The 17972-nt window shown below is 51.8% G+C and overlaps 1 protein-coding gene across 1 annotated transcript; it reads left to right on the top strand.

Annotated features, from left to right (window-relative positions):
• The first annotated feature begins 469 nt into the window (after positions 1-469).
• On the top strand, positions 470-13098 carry Fam89a (family with sequence similarity 89 member A). Its single transcript, XM_051168719.1, is given in 3 exon segments — positions 470-599; positions 602-783; positions 12725-13098. Coding segments are annotated over 3 exon segments (528 nt in total). The 5' UTR covers positions 470-514; the 3' UTR covers positions 12986-13098.
• The last annotated feature ends 4874 nt before the right edge of the window (positions 13099-17972 follow it).

Raw genomic sequence — 17972 nt, 5'->3', positions numbered from 1 at the left:
GGCCAGGAGCATAGACAGGAGGGGAGCAGGAGCCTGTCTGGAGCAGAGGAAGAAAGAGGCTGGGGCTGAGGATGCAGAATGGGAGGATGGGCCTGGGGCTGAAGGTGGGGCTCAGGGGGGAGAGGAAAGTGACCAGATGGAGATGAGGTGCACAGGGTTGGGGTAGGAGTGGAGGCGGGACACTGACAGGTGGGGACCCCCAGGAGGTGTGGCGAAGAAGGGAAGGGACTGACTACGTGTGAGGTTCACAGAGCTGAGACTTAAGGTGACCCCAGGGCTAGTCGGGGGGGGGGGCGCGGCACAGATGGGTGGGATGGAGCTGGAGGCCAGGGGACCCTGCAGGGCGTCGCCTCTTAGCAGTCAGGAGCCGTAGAAGGGGGCGGGCCTCGAGAGGGGCGGAGACCAAGGGGCCGGGCAGCAGGCGGGACTCCGGCGGGCGGGAAGTGGGTGGGGACCCGTGGGGCTCTAGGGACTTGGGCTAAGCTGCGCGCGCTTGTGTCCGCGCCGCGGCGAGATGAGCGGGGCAGGGTCGGCGGGCGCGGCCCGGGGTCTGCGGGTAGATGGGCTGCCACCGCTACCCAAAAGCCTGAGCGGGCTGTTGCCTCGGCGTCGGGCGGCGCGTCGGGCGGCTGGCGGCACCTGGAGCGGCTGTACGCGCAGAAGTCGCGCATCCAGGACGAGCTGAGCCGAGGGGGCGCGGGCGGCGGCTTGGCGAGGGCTGCGGGGACGCGGACCAAGCCCCCCAACCTGGACGCCGCGTTGGCACTGTTGCGCAAGGAGATGGTAAGGACGAGGCGCCGTGGGTCCCGTCGGGGGACTGTCTCCCCTCTCGTCTAGAAACCCGTGCTCCGCGGCAGGACATCCACGCACAGGGCAGCCTCAGATGCTGGGGTTCTCCTGGGCCAGGCCAGGGCGCGGCGTGGTCGGCTTGTCGGGTCCCAGGAGGAACAGGCTTCCTGTGCGCCTGCGGGTCGGTGTGGACAACAGATGGATGGCCGGGCCCCTCCTCGGTCGCCCGCCAGGAATCCGATTACCGGCACGGAAGCCGAGCTCTAGCCGGGTGAAGTCCGTCCGTCTAGTCCCAAACAATGGGGTTCAGTTTTTCTCCGTGCTGCGAAGCGCAGTAGGTGTTCTTGGATCAGGATGCACGGTTCGGGGTGACGCCAGGGCAGGGATTTGGGCAGCAGAGAGAGCCCTGTCCGCGCTTGCTTCCTGTGCCAGGCCAGGTAGGGAGGGACTGAGACACCTCACCAAATCTTCCCTCTTCCTTTCCCCTCGTCCAAAACCCACGGGGACAGGTAAATACTAAAGAAATCTAATATAAAAAAACCTTGTATCCTAAGAGTAAATTTGAAAAAAAAAAAAAAAAAGTTAGTGGGGCCGACTGCTTTAATCATGTAGTGCATTTGACATGTGGCTTAGAAAAAATTTGGTCTCTGCCTCCTCTTAAAGGATCATGTCTGCTCTGCAAAGTAAGGTTTAATTGAATCCGGTGTACAGTCCTAATGCTTTTTCATCAAGGAAGTGATGTCTAATTCTCTCCAATAACATTTCCCAAGTTTCTTACCGACTCCTGAGTTCCAAACTACCAATTTTTGTTCATTAACAGCCACTACCCTGCGCCTAACACATCTGGCAATTGATTAGACAAATCCATACCTTGAGTGTTTACAGCCTGGATTTGAACATAACCCGAACTCTCTGGGTGAAATAAGACTGGCCCCCCAGGTGTATGAGGGTGTTTTTGTTTGTTTTGTCTTGCATACGATGCAGGGTGCGGGTAACTTCTGGTTGTGAGGCTCTCTCTGCCTTATAAACACGCTAAGGAGGCTTGGGAGCCCAGCTGCTTTCCCCAAGGTATTTCCCAGGTCCCTCCCACTGTGACGAAAGTACAGAACCTTATAATTATGCCTTGGGCAGTAGCTCGGCAGCTCAGCCAGAGGAAATGAGGGAAGAGCAGCTGTCAGTTTGCCTGATAACAGTGTTAAAGGTAGGGTTTGGCTACAGGCCCTGACAGGCCCTTTCAGAAAACCACCACAAGGATTTTTTTCAGTCTGTCTTGCAGCTCTTCGAGAGACTCACTGACCCGAGGGAACTGGTGAGGTTCCCGGGACAACTCATGTCTTTGCTTACTGGGTGTGGTGGCGCACGCCTGTAATCCCAGCACTTGGGAGGCAGAGGCCGGTGGGTCACTGTGAGTTCCAGGCCAGCCTGGTCTACAAAGCGAGTCCAGGACAGGCAAGGGCTATACAGAAAGACCCTGTCTGGAAAAACAAAACAAGAAAAACCTCAAATAAACCCCAAAACAACAACAACAACAACGGATGAGTGTTCTGTCTAGGGCTTTCTGCAGATGTCTGTATTGATCTATTTAATTTGAAGACCTGAGGCCAGGTCTGTAGTGCGGTATAATTCTAAGTCAGGACAGAGTGAGAGAAATAGAGGCGGACAGCCCCTTCCAAGCACAGACAGAGGGAGGGTCCCCTGGGTGGGGGGGGCACTCCTCTGGGGTTGCAGAGTCAGAGGTGGGGAGGCCTCACATGACAGGAAGAGGACACTAACATAGTAGAGTGGAGCAGAGAGCCTCCAGCTTGACTGAGTCTGAACAAGAAGGAGGTTAGGAGGGTGGACCGGTGGCTGTGGGGAGCCTGGGTGTCACCGCAGAAGTAAGGACTTCAAGGTGTGCAGCGGATACAGGAGGCTCCTTGAAAACGGCCAAGGTGCATCTGGGAGTGGCCGGCACGGTGGAAGCCAGTTTATTGGCAACAAAACCCAAAAAGTCACAAGAATTGCTCATAGGTCCTCAAAGCTGATAAAGAAAGAAATGAATCAAAGAAGACCCAGGCCTCAGTTAGTCAGTTAGTTAGTTAGTTTACTAATAGAAAGTATTTTGAAACAAAACGGTTAAAAAATCACAGTCCTAAGCCTGGGACGCTCAGCCAGTGGCAGAGCGCCTGTCTAGCACTCATGAGGCCTGCTGCTTGGACAAAAGCCGCATAAGGGAGGTTTATTTTGGCTCACAGCTTCAGGGTGGTGTCCGTCCTGGTGAGGAGGGCATGGCACAGGAACGTGAGGTGGCTGGTGACATTATTCTGTCGTCAGTCAGGACACGGAGAGATGAGTGTCAGTTCTTGCTTGATTTTCTCCTTTTTCTCCAGTCTCATGGCAAGATACTACCCATGGGTAGGATGTGTGTATGTGTGTATGTGTGTGTGTGTGTATGTATGTGTGTGTGTATGTATGTGTGTGTATGTGTGTGTGTATGTATGTGTGTGTGTGTGTGTGTGTATGTATGTGAGTGAGTATGTGCACAGTACAAGTGCCCTTGGAGACCAGGAGGATTGGGTCCCTTGGAACTGGAATTACAGGTGGTTCTGAGCCATTTGACCTGAGTGTTGGGAACCAAACTTGGGCCCTCTGCCAGAACAGTATGCATTGTTAATCTCTGAGCCATCTTTCCAGATCCTAATTATATTTTCAAAACCCAGATGCTCAGAGTTTAACTCCCTTGAGATCACAACCTGTTCTGCACCTTTACAGCCCTGTCTGATCCTTGCATCGTATGTTCTGTTCATATATGCACATGAGGCACACATACGTGGGTCAGTGCAGCGTATACTGGAAGGTGCGTGCTGCACACATGTTCCTGTCACTGTGCGTTGTTGGGTCTTTGGCTAATGTAGAGTGTGAATAGTGAGCAGTGCTGTGTCACTCCGAACCTTGGTGACAGGCCGCAAGCAAGTTTCCTGCAGCATAGCTCCTGTTGTGGGGGTGTTCTGTGATAGAGAAGTGTGCCGGGCATTCCAGACGCAGTGATGGAGGCCAGAGGGGGGCTGGCTGGAGCTGAGGTGCCAGTGTCACCTCTAAGGTGGGGCACTAGTGATAAGAGATAGGGGGGCTGCTATGCAGAGGAGAAGAGTCAGGAGCCACTGTGGTCCTCTGCTTGGCTAACACTGTCCTCTGCTCAGAGCCATTGTGGTCCTATGCTCGGCTAACAAACACTGTCCTCTGCTCAGAGTTGCGGCTTTAATCCGTTTTACTTCCTGTTCTAGTAACCCTATGTCTGTGAAACTGTGTCACTCTGAGTTCCTGTAGCCTCCAGGAAAAAGTCCATTTTGAAAGAGTCAAAGGTCAAACTAAGTGCTCATTGACCGTAAAAGCGGTCGCTTAAAAACTCATTTTATTTATTGAGTTTTTGTGGTTGTTTGTTTTCAGATGGTTTTACCATGTAGCCTTGGCCTAGAACTATTTATTTATTTATTTATTTATTTATTTATTTATTTATTTATGTTTTTTAGAGACAGCCCTGGCTGAACTTACTCGGTAGAACAGGGTATTCTCAAACTCCCTGAGACCTGCCTACTGCTGGGATCAAAGGCATGCTTCACCACTGGCTGGCTCCTAGAATAAATACTATTTTAACCGTATTTATTTATTTATATTCTTATTTTTGAGGTAGGATCACATCAAATAGGCCAGGCTCATAGGCTCACTTTGAACCATGCAGCTAAGGCTGACCTTGACCCTTGATCCTCTGTGGCCTTAGTATGACAGGCACGCACCGCCATTTTTGTTTGTTTGCTTTTTTCCTTTCCTTTCCCTTCCTTTTGTGACGGAGTCTTACTGTGTAGGGCAGCCTGACTGAGAACTTTCGCCTTAAGCCTCCCAAATGCTGGGATCATAGGCCTGCACCATGGTGACGCCCAATCTGAGGGGTCTTGTCTAAAAGTATTGGGTATAGGGCTGGGGAGATGGCTGCCGGGGCAAAGCATGAGAGCCTGAGCCTGATTCCCCAGACCGTGCTGAAAAGCCCGGCATAGCAGTGTGAACCTGGAATTCCAGCTCTGGGGGACAGAGGCAGAAGATGCTCTGAAGCTCACTGGCCCAAGGGGAGACTGTCTCAGAAAGTAAGCTACAGAAGCAACTTAGAAGACTTTGATGTCGACCTCTGACCTCTGGCAAGCACACAGGCATGTCACACACACACACACACACACACACATATACACACACACACCCTTTTGTTTGTTTGTTTTTTGTTTTTTTGAGACACGGTTTCTCTGTGTAGCCCTGGCTGTCCTGGACTCACTTTGTAGACCAGGCTGGCCTCGAACTCACAGTGGTCCACCTGCCTCTGCCTCCGAGTGCTGGGATTAAAGGCGTGCACCACCATGCCCGACACACACACACACACACACACACACACACACGTTCTGCTACGGAGAGCTCACACTCCGTGTGTTCCCTGCTTGAGCGTTTTGCAGACTGCTAAGAGCAAACAGGAAGTTAAGAGATGCAGGCAGATATGGGTGTCTTTACAGCAACGTGAGACTTCGCCCCAGGCCACTAGACTTTGCCCTATTTACCTACCTGACAGCACCTCAGGCTCCTGTTTACCACCAAACTCCCAAGTGCCTCACACTTGCACTGCGGCTTCTTCCCCAGCAGGTTAAAGCGCTCACCGGTTGCATGAGGTCCCTGGCACACTGCGCGTTTTTTCATTTGCTCAGCCTTCTGAGGAGCAGCAGCCCGGCTCTCGAATGTCCGGTGGGGGAGGGGAGGGGTGAGCCCCTGGCAGGTCACTTCCAACAAAAGGCAGCTGAGAGCTTGGAGGTTTTGCTCTTGGAGTGTCAGCGGGAGCTCCCTGCGGATTCCAGACTTCCGTGATCCCGTGACAGAAACCACACATGCAGACAGCAGGAAGCCAGCCAGTCAGAAACATGCCCAGTGCCCATGCCAGCTGAGCCTTCTGCCCACTCACTGCCTCATTCCTTCCTGTGCTGGTCCCTGTTCCTGCAGATGTGTGACAACAAGACAGTCCTCGGGACCCCGGGGACAAAAAGCCAGGCCTGTGGTGGTGCTCGAAGAACACCGCAAGAGTGACTTCTCTCTTTCTACCCTGTGGGCCCCAGAGGTCTAACTCAGGACACACCAAGCTTGGCAAGAGGCACCCTGACTCGCCGAGCTATTCTGCCAGCCCAGCTCTGTTCCTTGTTTTTGGCTCTGTTTTCTTCTTGCAGGCCTGTAGATTCCAAGTCTTGCAGAAGGAAGGGGAAGTAATGTGCGTGCTCAGAGCAGCTGAGCTCCGTAGTACAGGCCATCTGTGGGAACCAGGCCCCTTCCAGCCAGAAGCAGGGAGATGGAAGGACACACTGAAGAGAAAATGTGAAAAGAGGATGTTTTACTGCCTGGCGGTGGTGGCGCATGTCTGTAATCCCAGCACTCAGGAGGCAGAGGCAGGCGGATCTCTGTGAGTTCGAGGCCAGCCTGGTCTGTAAAGTGAGTCCAGGACAGCCAAGGTTACATAGAGAAGCCCTGTCTCGAACCCCCCCCCCCCCCAAAAAAGAAAAGAGGATGAGTTTTGGTTTTTTTGGTTTTTTTTTTCAAGACAGGGTTTCTCTGTGTAGACTTGGCTGTCCTAGACTCACTTTGTAGACCAGGCTGGCCTTGAACTCACAGCGATCCACCTGCCTCTGCCTCCCGAGTACTGAGATTAAAGGTGTGCGCCACCACACACACCTGGCTAAGAGGATGTTTTAATTCCTAGGCACGTAGGTGGCCAGTCCAGGTGTGTGAGGATGGTTTCACAAGTTTATGGGTAGAAAACACACATGCAGATGCTCCTTAGGACCCTCAGTTGTACTTAGGCATGTGGTGGCAGCGCACACATTTAATCCCAGCACTCAAGAGGCAGAGGTTAGCGGATCTCTGAGAGTTTGAGACCAGCCAGGTCTACACAGTGAGTTCTAGGACAGACAGGGCTATACAGAGAAACCCAGTCTCAAAAGGCCAAAACAAACAAATGAAAGCCTGAGATGCTCAGTGAGACCCTGTCTCCAACAAACAAGTGAAAGTGCTACAATGGATAGATATAAAAATGCTTGTGCTCTGCCCAAAAGACTAGCAAAAGCTTCACAGGAGAAGGGTGGCGGGGCCTCTCCTGCCTGGCTGGTGGAGGCATGTGCACTCGGTTTGGAGAACAGTTTCACAGTGCACATGAAAATGAATGAGCACCTGCCCTTTGGCCTTGTAACTCCACTTCCTTAAAAACCTTTACAATGGCGTTTTAGCAAAACACAAGGGAAAGTTGTTGTGTGAATGGAGTCTCTCAGCCCTGAGCCCATGCGGAGGTTAGAAGAGCCTCAGGTGTTCCTCAAGTGCCGCAGACTTCTTGTTGTTGTTGCTGCTGCTGCTGACACAGGGTTTCTCACTGGCCTGGATCTCAGTGAAGAGGCGAGGCTGGCCAGCCACCCCCTGGGTCCCCCTCTCTCTGTCTCTCCAGGATTCTGTGTCACGGACTCCTGTACCACACCCAGCATTTTTGCACATGGGTTCTGGATCAAACTCAGGTCCTTGTCTGCAAAGCAAGCCCTCTCCTCAGGACTGGAGTGCTCCCCAGCCCTGCAAACCGTTTCTGAAGGGCCCGAGGGGCCTTGGACATTGCAGTTTGATGATCAGAGCTCTATGTCCCCACATGGTCATCCCAGAACTCCACAGGCACTGAGCTCACACTCCTGGACAAGAGGCTCTCCTTCCAGGTCCATCTCAGGGTAATGTCGCCTCAGGTTTGAGGCCTGGGGTTGGGGTGAGGTGGAAAGGACTTGGAGTCTGCACCTCCCCAACCTCCCCTCACCCTCAACCCTCCCATCACCCCTCACCCCCCAACTCCCCAGCCCTCCCTCACCCCCACCTCTCCAGCCTTCCCCTCACCCTCTCCTCCCCAACCCTCCCCTTACCCCTCAACCCCCCCTTACCCCTCAACCCTCCCATCACCCCTCACCCCTCCCCTCCCCAACCCTCCCCTCACCCCTCACCCCTCCACCTCCCCAGCCCTCCCCTCACCCCTCCACCTCCCCAACCCTCCCCTTACCCTACACCTCTCCACCTCCCCAACCCTCCCCTCACCCCTCAACCCTCCTCACCCCTAACCCCTCCACCTCCCCAACCCTCCCCTCACCCTTCTCCTCCCCAATCCTCCCTCACCCCTCACCCCTCCACCTCCCCAACCCTCCCCTTACCCACACCCCTCCACCTCCCCAACCCTCCCCTCACCCCACACCCCTCCACCTCCCCAACCCTCCCCTCACCCACACCCCACACCCCACTTTGTGTTCTCCTCTTCACACAAGCGAGTATCAAGTCTCCTACATGATTGGGTACTATAGGTTTGTGTTGTTTGTTTTTTGTTTGGTTTCTTGCTGAGTTTTTTGTTTGTTTGTTTGTTTGTTTGTTTGTTTTGCTTTCTGTTTTGGTGTTTCAAGACAGGGTTTCTCTGTGCAACAACCCTGACTGTCCTGGAACTTGCTTTGTAGACCAGGCTGTCCTGGAACACCTGCCTCAACCCCCACCCCTGGATTAGAGGGACGAGCTACATAAACTTGCTACACCTGGTCTTGAGTTTTAATATATTACCCAGGCTGGCCTGTGAGTCATGATCAACTTGCCTCAGCCTCCTGAGTAGTTAGAATTACAGGTACACACCACAGTACTACACCCAACTGTAGGGCTTTAAAAAAAAAAAAAACAAATATTTATTTTAGGCTGAGTGTAGTGGTGCACGCCTTTAATCCCAGCACTTGGAGGCAGAGGCAGGTGGATCACTGTGAGTTTGAGGCCAGCCTGGTCTACATAGCAAATTCCAGGACATAGAAAGACCTTGTCTCAAACAAAACAAATCAATGCCTGTGAGTATGTGCCTGAGAGTATGCACATGATGTGCACGTACCACATGATTTCGGGTGTGTTCCTGTGTGCATGTAGGTGCACATGTACTCGTACACACGTATAAGAAGGCCGGATGGTGAGTTCAGATATCTCTCTAAGTTCCTCCCCACCTTTTTTTTAAGACAAGCTTCTCACTGAAAGCTTGCTAATTTGGCGGGGCCAGCTGCCCCAGGGGCCCTGCCTCTGCCTACCCAGCTGGGATTACAGATGTGCACCTCCACACCTGGCTTTTACTTGAGTTCCGGGAACCCAGGTCGGCATGCTTCCTGGGCAAGGTCTTTCTCATCCTTTGCACAGTGACATTTTAAACCTGTGGTTCTGTTCAGGTTGGCTTGTGACTCCAGGGGACAGCGGGCATTGCCTCCTGGACTCTCCTGTGACACCACCCAGTCTACCTGCTTTCCTCTTCCCACACCTGGCTAGGAGCAAGAGCATTTCCCAGTGCTTTGGTTTTGCTTTGAATCTTCACAGTAGTTGGGAAGAGGCCACTTTCATGTTTATTTTTGTAAATAAAGTAGAGCATTCTTGATTTTTTTTTTTTTTGTCTTATTTTGAACCCTGAATGAGAAAAAAAATTATACTGTGGAGCTCAAGACACTGTGTTCGGCACACCATTGGGTGGAGGTTGTGGTCACACTGGCATACATAGCTAGGTAATACGCTTATTCTTGAAATAAAGGAATTAAAGACACCTCTTTTCTTCCTTCCTTTTATTTTTTATTTTTTGACAGGGTCTCACCATGTATCTATAGGTGGAACTCATCACAGATAACCACCTGCCTCAGCCTCCTGAGTGCTGGAATTAAAGCTGTGCCCTACCCATGCCTGGCTACAAGCGGCTTTTATAATTGTGGGTTTTATAAGTGAGATCAAAACTGATGTCACCATGCTTGCATGGCCATCTTCCTAGTCCTAAAAGGGTCCTGTTAAAGAGGCCTCTCAGGAGCTGGAGAGATGGCTCAGAGGCTAAGAACACTGGTTGCTCTTCCAAAGGTCCTGAGTTCAATTCCCAGCAACTGTACAGTGGCTCACAACCATCTGTAATGTGATCTGGTGTCCTCTTCTGGCAGAACACTGTATACATACTAAATAAATCAATCTTTTTTTAAAAAGGAGTGCTGTCAGCAGAGGATGACGGTGAGCAATAATCATTCCAGCACTTGGGAGACAGAAACAGGTGGATCAGGAGTTCAAGGCATATTAAAAAAAAAAAAAAGTAACTTTTATTCTCCTGGCTCAATTGTCTGGGAGACTTACTACCTCCTTCTGCTAACCTAGGCCTAGTCCTGAAAGCTTCTAGCTTCCGTACGATCTAACTTAGGCCTAGAATGTTTTCAGCCTCTGAGACTTTCTGCTTAAAGAACTCATCCTTATTTGTTCTTTCTGAGCTCTGGGCTGCCTGGTTCAACTCAGCTAATCTGGCTCAGACTCTTATCCCAGCTGACTTATTTAATCTGGCTTCTCTCTCACCGAGAATTGCTCTGCTTGGCCTCAAACTAATTCAGCCATCTGCTCTGATCTGAATTCTTCTCATTTTCTGGCCTGTTCCATCTTCACCTGAGTTCTCTCTCTGCAACCCATCTCTCTGTTACTGTCCTGGTAAAACTGGGACTCTAGTCTGTCAAATCTTCTCTGATTCGTCACCTTTTCTGCCACTCAATTAGACATCACTTTCAAACATGGGAGCTTCCTGTTGTTTAGCCCTGGGGCACACACCCTCCTCGTCTCTATCCAGACCCCTCAGCAGAGAGCCTTCTTGGGGAGCCTGGGCTGGCCTACCTTGCTGCTCTTAAGCAGTGCCTTCTGATGCTGTGAGCACACAGCACTACCTGTAGGCCACCCGAGGCTTGTGGCTAGGGTTCTCACTGTAACATGACCAGGACAGATCTGTGTACTCTCTCAGTTATGTAGAGTCACCCATGCTGCAGGCTGTCCTCGCTAGAGTACCAGTGTCATTCACTTCTGTACTTCAGGGAAATTCTGCCTAGAGGGAGGAAGTTAGCCTGGTGCCTGGAACAGCTGCTATAGGAGCTGAGGCAGGTGTGATCCTGCACTCCAGCACTTAGGTGAAATCTACCTGTGCAAGGGCACGTGTGCGGTTGTGTAACAGGTGTGTCAGGACCGTGGGCACGTGTAGGGCCGTGTAACAAGTGTGTTGGGACCCTGTTGTGTCTCTAGGTGGGTCAGTTGTTTCTAGGCCAGTGACAACACCCAACGACAGGGCAGCCCTGTGAGTCATCCCTGTGTGACTGTGCAGGGAGGTCCAGTCAGTTCCTCTGCTTGCCACCCTGTGCTGGGTATGCCCTTGGGTATCTGGGGAGACTTCTCTCAGAAAAACCTGGCACCGTGAGTCTTGGGTGACACGAGGTCATGACCTTGTCATCCAACAGAGTTTAAGGACCCATGGAGCTGAGGTTTTTGTCTCACTGTGGGCCAACCCCATGGGGCCCCAGAAGGTGAGCACAGAGCTCCTTTGGTCTTTCTGTGTTCTGTTCTTGACACAAGAAACAGAGTATAGTGTCTTTCCCTGATGGTAAGGCAGTGTCAGGGTGGGAGACTTGTGTCATGTGAGCCTCTTCTTAAGCAAACACAGGAAGGTGTAGCTTTGTCAAAGTTGAGCTAGGAGCAGGCAGGAGTACTTCAGCCAGTCAGGTTGTGCCCATATCTGCAACAGAATCTTGGAACTTAGGAGCCATGCAGGGGAAGAATTTGGCCAGAGCATCCTAGTGAAAACAGCCCACAGGCTGTCTTGTCTTCTGATGATGCTATCGCTATGTGGCTCAGGCTGGCCTCACTCTCACAGTCCTGTTTCCCCAGTGCGGCATTGTCAGCCATGCTCTACCATGCCCGAGTGAGTGGACTGTGCCACAGGGTGGAGGCCACCTTACAGTATCTAACATGTGGTTAGGAAAGTGTGACATTAGGCTTGTTTGCATGTGGGTGGCCACACCTGTCATAGAGGGCTCTGCAGGATGACGCTGAGAGGTTGTGACTTTGTGTAACCAGGTTGCCTCTGAAATCCCATAGATAGCACTGGTGGGATGCCCTCCAAGAGCCTGAGGTTAGCATCCCAGCTCTGGCCCTGCTGGACTCCTTCCCTTTTCCCTGGGTGGTTTGGTGGCAGCTTTCATCTTGTTTGACCCTACAGGTAGCCGCTGTGCAGGGAGCAGGTAGTGCTTTCTCTAGCGTGGTTCTTGTCCTGTTAGAGGCCCAGGTGTGCAGGCTTTCCTGCAGTTCTGAGAGCCATCACCCTCCTAGGTTTGTAATTGCTGGGGCCCATGCTTTTCCGGACCTGGCCACTTCTTGTCATGGGGCAGGCAGTGGGGAAGGAGGGAAGTGAAGATGAGCAAGCGCGTGACACTGCCACACACTCTTTGTCCCCTGACACTTGTTTCTGTGAAGCTTCCAGAAGCTGGTGTGAGGATACCCTCCAGTTTCTTCATAGTTCGTTGTCTTGAGGGGGGACCCCACCAACCCTGACTAGGAGAGTGATCATATGAACATGGATACCCAGCATGTGCCTGGATAACCCTAAGGCACATGGGGGTGCCACAGCAGGTAGCATGTCACTGACCAGTGAGATCCTGTCTGGCCAGGGGTAGCCTGCTGCCTAGGAAAGACAGAATATGGGGGTCTTGCCAGGGTTACAAAGAAATCACCTGTGGGTCTTCTCTGAGTCTGGGTGTGGGGACAGCAATGTCTGGGACTTGTCATCTACTGTGACACTAGCTGAGGTGCTTAGGACACGCACTGCTGTGTTTCACTGGGTGTGTCTGGAGCACCAGGGCGAATTCAGGAACGGACTCACCCACTCAGGTCTGAGGTGTGGCATGACACAGTGGAAGAGTGCGTCTACCTGGAACTCCGGAGCATCCTGCTGATACTGCCTCAAGCCTTTCTGAGGGAAAGAATGTGCTAGCCTAGGCAGATTGCTGGGTGGGTGTAAGATGAAATTCCAGCACTGACTTGGCTCTCAACCCCTCCACCCCCTTCCCTCAAGGTTGGCCTGCGACAACTGGACATATCCTTGCTCTGCCAATTGTACAACCTCTACGAGTCCATTCAGGAGTACAAGGGAGCATGCCAGGCGGCCTCCAGCCAGGACTGCCCTTGTGCGCTGGACAACGGCTTCTTCGACGAAGAGGAAGACTTCCAGGAGCATGGCTCTCTCCAGGAAGGGCAGGGCCGGGGCTCCCCCCAGGACCTGTCACTGCCTGCTGCCTGCCTCTCCAGCAGTGACTGGATTCTGGAGTCTATTTAGCCTCTGGAGGAGTCTGTCAACACAGGCTGACCAGCAGCGTGCCTCTCTTCCTGCAAGAAAGTACTTCTGTCTCTTCAGGGTGGACAGTGGTGCCGCCTGTCTAACTTGTGGGTATGGGGTTTGTTGACACAGGGGGACAGCCTGCTTAGTTGGCTGCTGGGTCTTCTGAGTGACCTAGAGGCATGTTAGAATATCCTTGGTGCCTGTAGTAGCACCTGCCGGAAGCTATGACAAAGGGTTCCACGTGGAAAGCCTTCACCACGGGCGTTTCGGTGCGCGAGCTCTCAGCAGCTTCTCTGTAGGTGGCTGGTGCAGTATGTCCTTTCTTTAGGAGTGCGCTCTGGCAGGTGAGATGTGAAAAGCACTGTTTCTTGGCCCCAGAACCCCCAAGGCGAACCCCCAAGGCAGCCTGCATCTCTTCTTGCTGTCCCTGAGCTGTTAGCCTCTTTGCTCAGATTTATTTGAAAGCTGCATCACTGACTTTCCAGGGGATTTGTGAGACTTTCTAGGAGGAGATATTCTGTCTGCCACACGGGTCAACCGCTTTCCTGCAACTACCAAAACGGACATCAGGCATAGGTACAGGGGAAAACACGAACGAATGTACATTGAATGGAGGGAGGAAAGAAGACCCACCCGGGACAAGCTAATATTTGCCACACTCGCTGTAAGATGGTGACTGTTTGTGGTTACAACTCTTGACTGTAAACTCCAGTGTTGGAAAGCAAGGCAGCCAAGCAGTAGTCACCTGAAGTCTTAATGCATTTATTAAACCACTGTACGGCTTTGGCCTTTATCCTATCAGCTGGCCATGGTGGTGTATGCCCGTAATCCAAGTGCTGAGGTGCAGGCAGGGGGCTCAGAAGTTCAAGGTCATCCTTGGCAACACAGAGAGTTCAGGGCCATCCTGGGTTACCCTTTCTCAAACAAAACAAAAATCTTATTCTGAGTTCAGACCTACAACCTGAATGTGGGTCCATTCTAATGCACATTAAAAGAAATTTAGGAGTCTTTGGCCATTAAATAAATTTTAAGGCAGATTAATTTCTCTGTTAAGCTTGGGCAGTCATTTCATTGGTACCAGAGCACATTTACAGCAAGGTTTCACCTTGTGCCTCTGAGCGTACCAAGTTCTTGTTCTTTTAGTGACATGTCTGCTCATCAGTGCCCTCTGGAGGCCAGCCTGGGGAAGTGCAACCTAACAATTCTAACCAATGTTCCCTGTGTACTTACATGTATTCACCCCTGGCAAACCAATAAGCATATTCACGCCACTTACTGAAGTGTGGGTGACCCCCAAACAGCTGCATCGTTGAAAAGTCCCTCTCCAGGATGCCTGGTGACCTCCCCATGGCTGTGTGGATGAAGGTCTTCCACTCCACCCAGAAGCTAACCTCTCACTCTGTGCTCTCTCACTGCCAGGACCAGGAGACTAGCCAGCATTGCCGTGGCTGGGCCAGCTTTACAGGAAGGAAGAGGGCATTAGATTCCCTGTGAGGGGTCTCATCAAGACAATAATGACTGTTGTGCTGGGGTGAGGTGGGGGGCCGGGGGGGACAGCACAACAATTCAGTACAAGCATGAACCATCCTGGACGTGAGTGCCAGCTGGAGAACGCCCCTGGGTGGTCCTGATCGCATGATAAAGGTAGCCAATTAAGTCAGAGGGACCAAGCCTGCGTCTACCGGGGTCTTTGCCGCCCCTGCTGGTGGACTGTGGAGTATAAGAAGAAACAAATGTTTTCCTCTCCCAAGGTGCTTTGATCACGTGTTAACCTGCCTGTGCTTAAGAAACCAGGTTAGACAGAGGAGAAGGGAAGGGTGTTGGTGACAGGATGGTTCAGACAGGACAAGACGTTGAAAGCAGGAAATCTAGTCACCTGCAGGGCCCTGCTTAACTGTGAGACGGACCCTAGGTCGGCTTCTTCATCTCTGACTGCGTTAGGGTCACCTGGGGAGAGCTCCAGCAGCAGTGCCCCACCCCAAACCTGGATCTTTTAAAAAATAATGTATTTAATTTTATGTGCATTGATGTGAGAGTGCCAGAGCCATTGGGACTGGAATTACAGTTGTAAGCTGCCATATGCTTGCTGGGAATTGAACCTGGGTCCTTTGGAAGAACAGACAGTGCTCTTAACCACTGAGCCATCTCTTCAGCAACCCCCAAACCTGTTTCTTAATAGTGAGTGATGCCACCAGTGCTGGAGGGCCTGAGTCTGCTTGCAGAGAGGAGGTACAGGTCAGCAAAGGCATGTCCCACCACGCACCTCTCTATTGCAAATAGTCTAGTGTTATCTATAACCTTTATTCCCCCAATAGCTGCCTTGTAAAAATTCACATGACACAATAAAATTGCCATGGAGGTCCTGCCTCAGCTGCCCATTGGGGATTGTAGGACTTGTGTCATCTGCCCCTTGGTCAGAACAGAGTCCATCATTATAGATGCCGCATCGCTGGCCTCACAGGCCGCCCATGAGGGTCACTGGTTAAGGTTTTAGAAAACTTTCTGCATTGCTCTTACCCACAGGCCAGAGCCCCACACTCACTCTGGCAGTGAGCACTGATGCGTTGGTGGGCGGGCACAGCTAGTGAGGTGGGAAACAGCTCTCCAAAGGTGTGTAAGGTAGAATTTTAGGAGTTTGTATCTGAAGCCCATGTGACCTTGTAGAGTTCATTAGTGACCCTGAACTAGGTGGGTAATGCCACCTGTGGTCCTCACAAGGAGGGACGGGGACACCTTGATGCTGGCCAGTGACAAGCCAGGATGTCAGCACCTCCAGGGCCACACAGCTTGGAGAACACACAGGAACCCTGCTTTTAGGCTCCCTGCCTCCTCCCCATGCAGGGATGGACCCCATGGGCACCCCCACAATTCTGATAGCTCGTCACCAGAGATATCATTATCCAACCCAAGAAGCCGGCAACCGCCTCCGTCTTCCACACTGAAAACACTCTGACCCACAAGAACCAGCAAAGCCGACCGGCAATTAAAGACGCCATCACTGTAGGGCACTAAAACAGGATATGGAGTAGGGAGGTCTGATTCCTATTTCCATGTCGGAGGTCTGGTTTTGGTGTTTCTGTGTCTTGTGAGGCTGCAGGAGCCAGGAGCACCGTAGCTTCCTTCGCTGCGCGATTCTCCCTTCACATAAGGGAGGCACCTCCACCCTTACGATGTCAGGGTCATCGCGCATTTCTCCCTTCACAATGAGGGCTGTGGGACTATGTGACCCTAACCCCTCCCAGTGACCATTTTGTGGTTTCAACACTTTTGCTGCGCTTCCTGATGGATGCGGCCTTGCAAACCTACAAACACCCTTTGGCAGCTCCTGTGTACTTGCGCTGCCTCCCAGTTTAGCCAAGAGCTTCGGACAGGTAACAGAGAGCACTTGTCCCCTCCTCGTGGGCGGCACATCTGCAGCATTGCCTCTCGGCACTGAAAACAGGAGCTGGCAGTCAGCTGGCAAGCACTTAGGGGTTCATCCTCTGAGAAGGTCATTCTATACAGCCTAGGTTACTTAAAACTCTGCTCCTCCTGTCTCAAGCCTCCGAAACGGCGGATACAGGAGTGCAACACCTGGCTTCACCTGTTTCATCACTGGGTCATGAGGCAGGAGTCCTCCACCAGGGCGGGAGTGCATGTGCTTTCCTTTCTCATGAGGGTGTGCACACACGAGCACATACACACACTTGCAGACGCTAGCTCTCTCTTCCCAACGTGTGGGTCTAAGCGCGGGACTCAGTAGGGTCAGGCTCTACGGCAGGTGTGTTTACCTTACCAATGTCTGCTTTAATAAACTATGTCTAAGTCCCTGTGCCCAACCCAGGATGCAAAACACAAAATGAAAAACCAAAACCAACCAACAAACTCAAACAACCAGAGCAGATGTGCGCTCTTACTAAGGCTTTTCCAACATATTTGCCTTTCAAGGTTTTCATTAACAATGCTGAGAACCACTGGGGCTGTTGGCTGACAGCACAGGTGAACTGTTTTGAGCTGGGGTGGGGGGTGGGAGGACACCACCACGACATCATTGATACAACATCAAGGACAGTGACCCCTCTCCTCACAAGCAGCCCATGGGAGCTGGCTGGTCTTAGCGTTGTTCAGTACTGCTGTGCTTTTTCTTTGGTTGCCCGCAGGACCTCACACAATCTGCGCAGTGTCTAGCACTCAGCTCCACGCAGCCCTTTTATTTTTGAGACAGGGTCTCCTGAGTTTCGCAGACTGACCTTGACCTGTGTTGCCCAGATTGACCTGGAACTGACTCTCCTGCCTCAGCCTGGAGTAGCTGGATTACACCAGCACAGCTGGCTCTGATTTCTTGACTAGGTTCTTTTGAGCAGCACTTGCAACCACTCGGAAGACTGAGGCAGGAGAAACGTGCCGAGCTCAGGGATCTGAAGACTGGTCTGGATGAGACAGTGAAACCTTGTCTAAATGGGAAGGGGGCGTTAATCAAGTGGTGGGGCTACTGCCGCATCCCACGTCTACCAACAGCCGCATAGGGATAGAGGCGTGTAGGTTTTTTGAGAAAGTGTTTCTCTGTGTAACACCCCTGCTGTCCTGAAACTCGTTTTGTAGACCTTGAACTCATAAGTCTTCCCTCTGCCCTCATAGTGCTGGTATTAAAGGCATGGACCACCATTCAGTAGGCCCATAGATTTGAATACCTGGTTCCCATAGGTGGAACTATTTGTGAAGGATTAGGAGGTGTGGACTTGTTCGAGGGTGTCACTGGGGGCAGTGCTCACTGTGCCTTCTTATCGGCATCATGGACTCCACCCTCTGAAACCATGAGCCCAAATAACACTTTCTTTTATAAAGCACCCTAGTCATGTGTTTCATCACAGCATCAACTGAGACACTTACCTTAGTTATTGTGGGGCTCAGACAATTCAAAAAATGATCTTAGTGACTGAATCAAAATGTATAAAAAACTTGATTATTCTGAAAGACTACATAAAAGTGTTTCTCTCAGCAAAAC

Source organism: Acomys russatus, chromosome 26 (assembly GCF_903995435.1).
Source record: "Acomys russatus chromosome 26, mAcoRus1.1, whole genome shotgun sequence".
Classification (NCBI taxonomy): domain Eukaryota; kingdom Metazoa; phylum Chordata; class Mammalia; order Rodentia; family Muridae; genus Acomys; species Acomys russatus.
The sequence above is the reverse complement of the archived record's forward strand: the minus strand, read 5'-3'. Positions and strand labels throughout refer to the sequence as shown.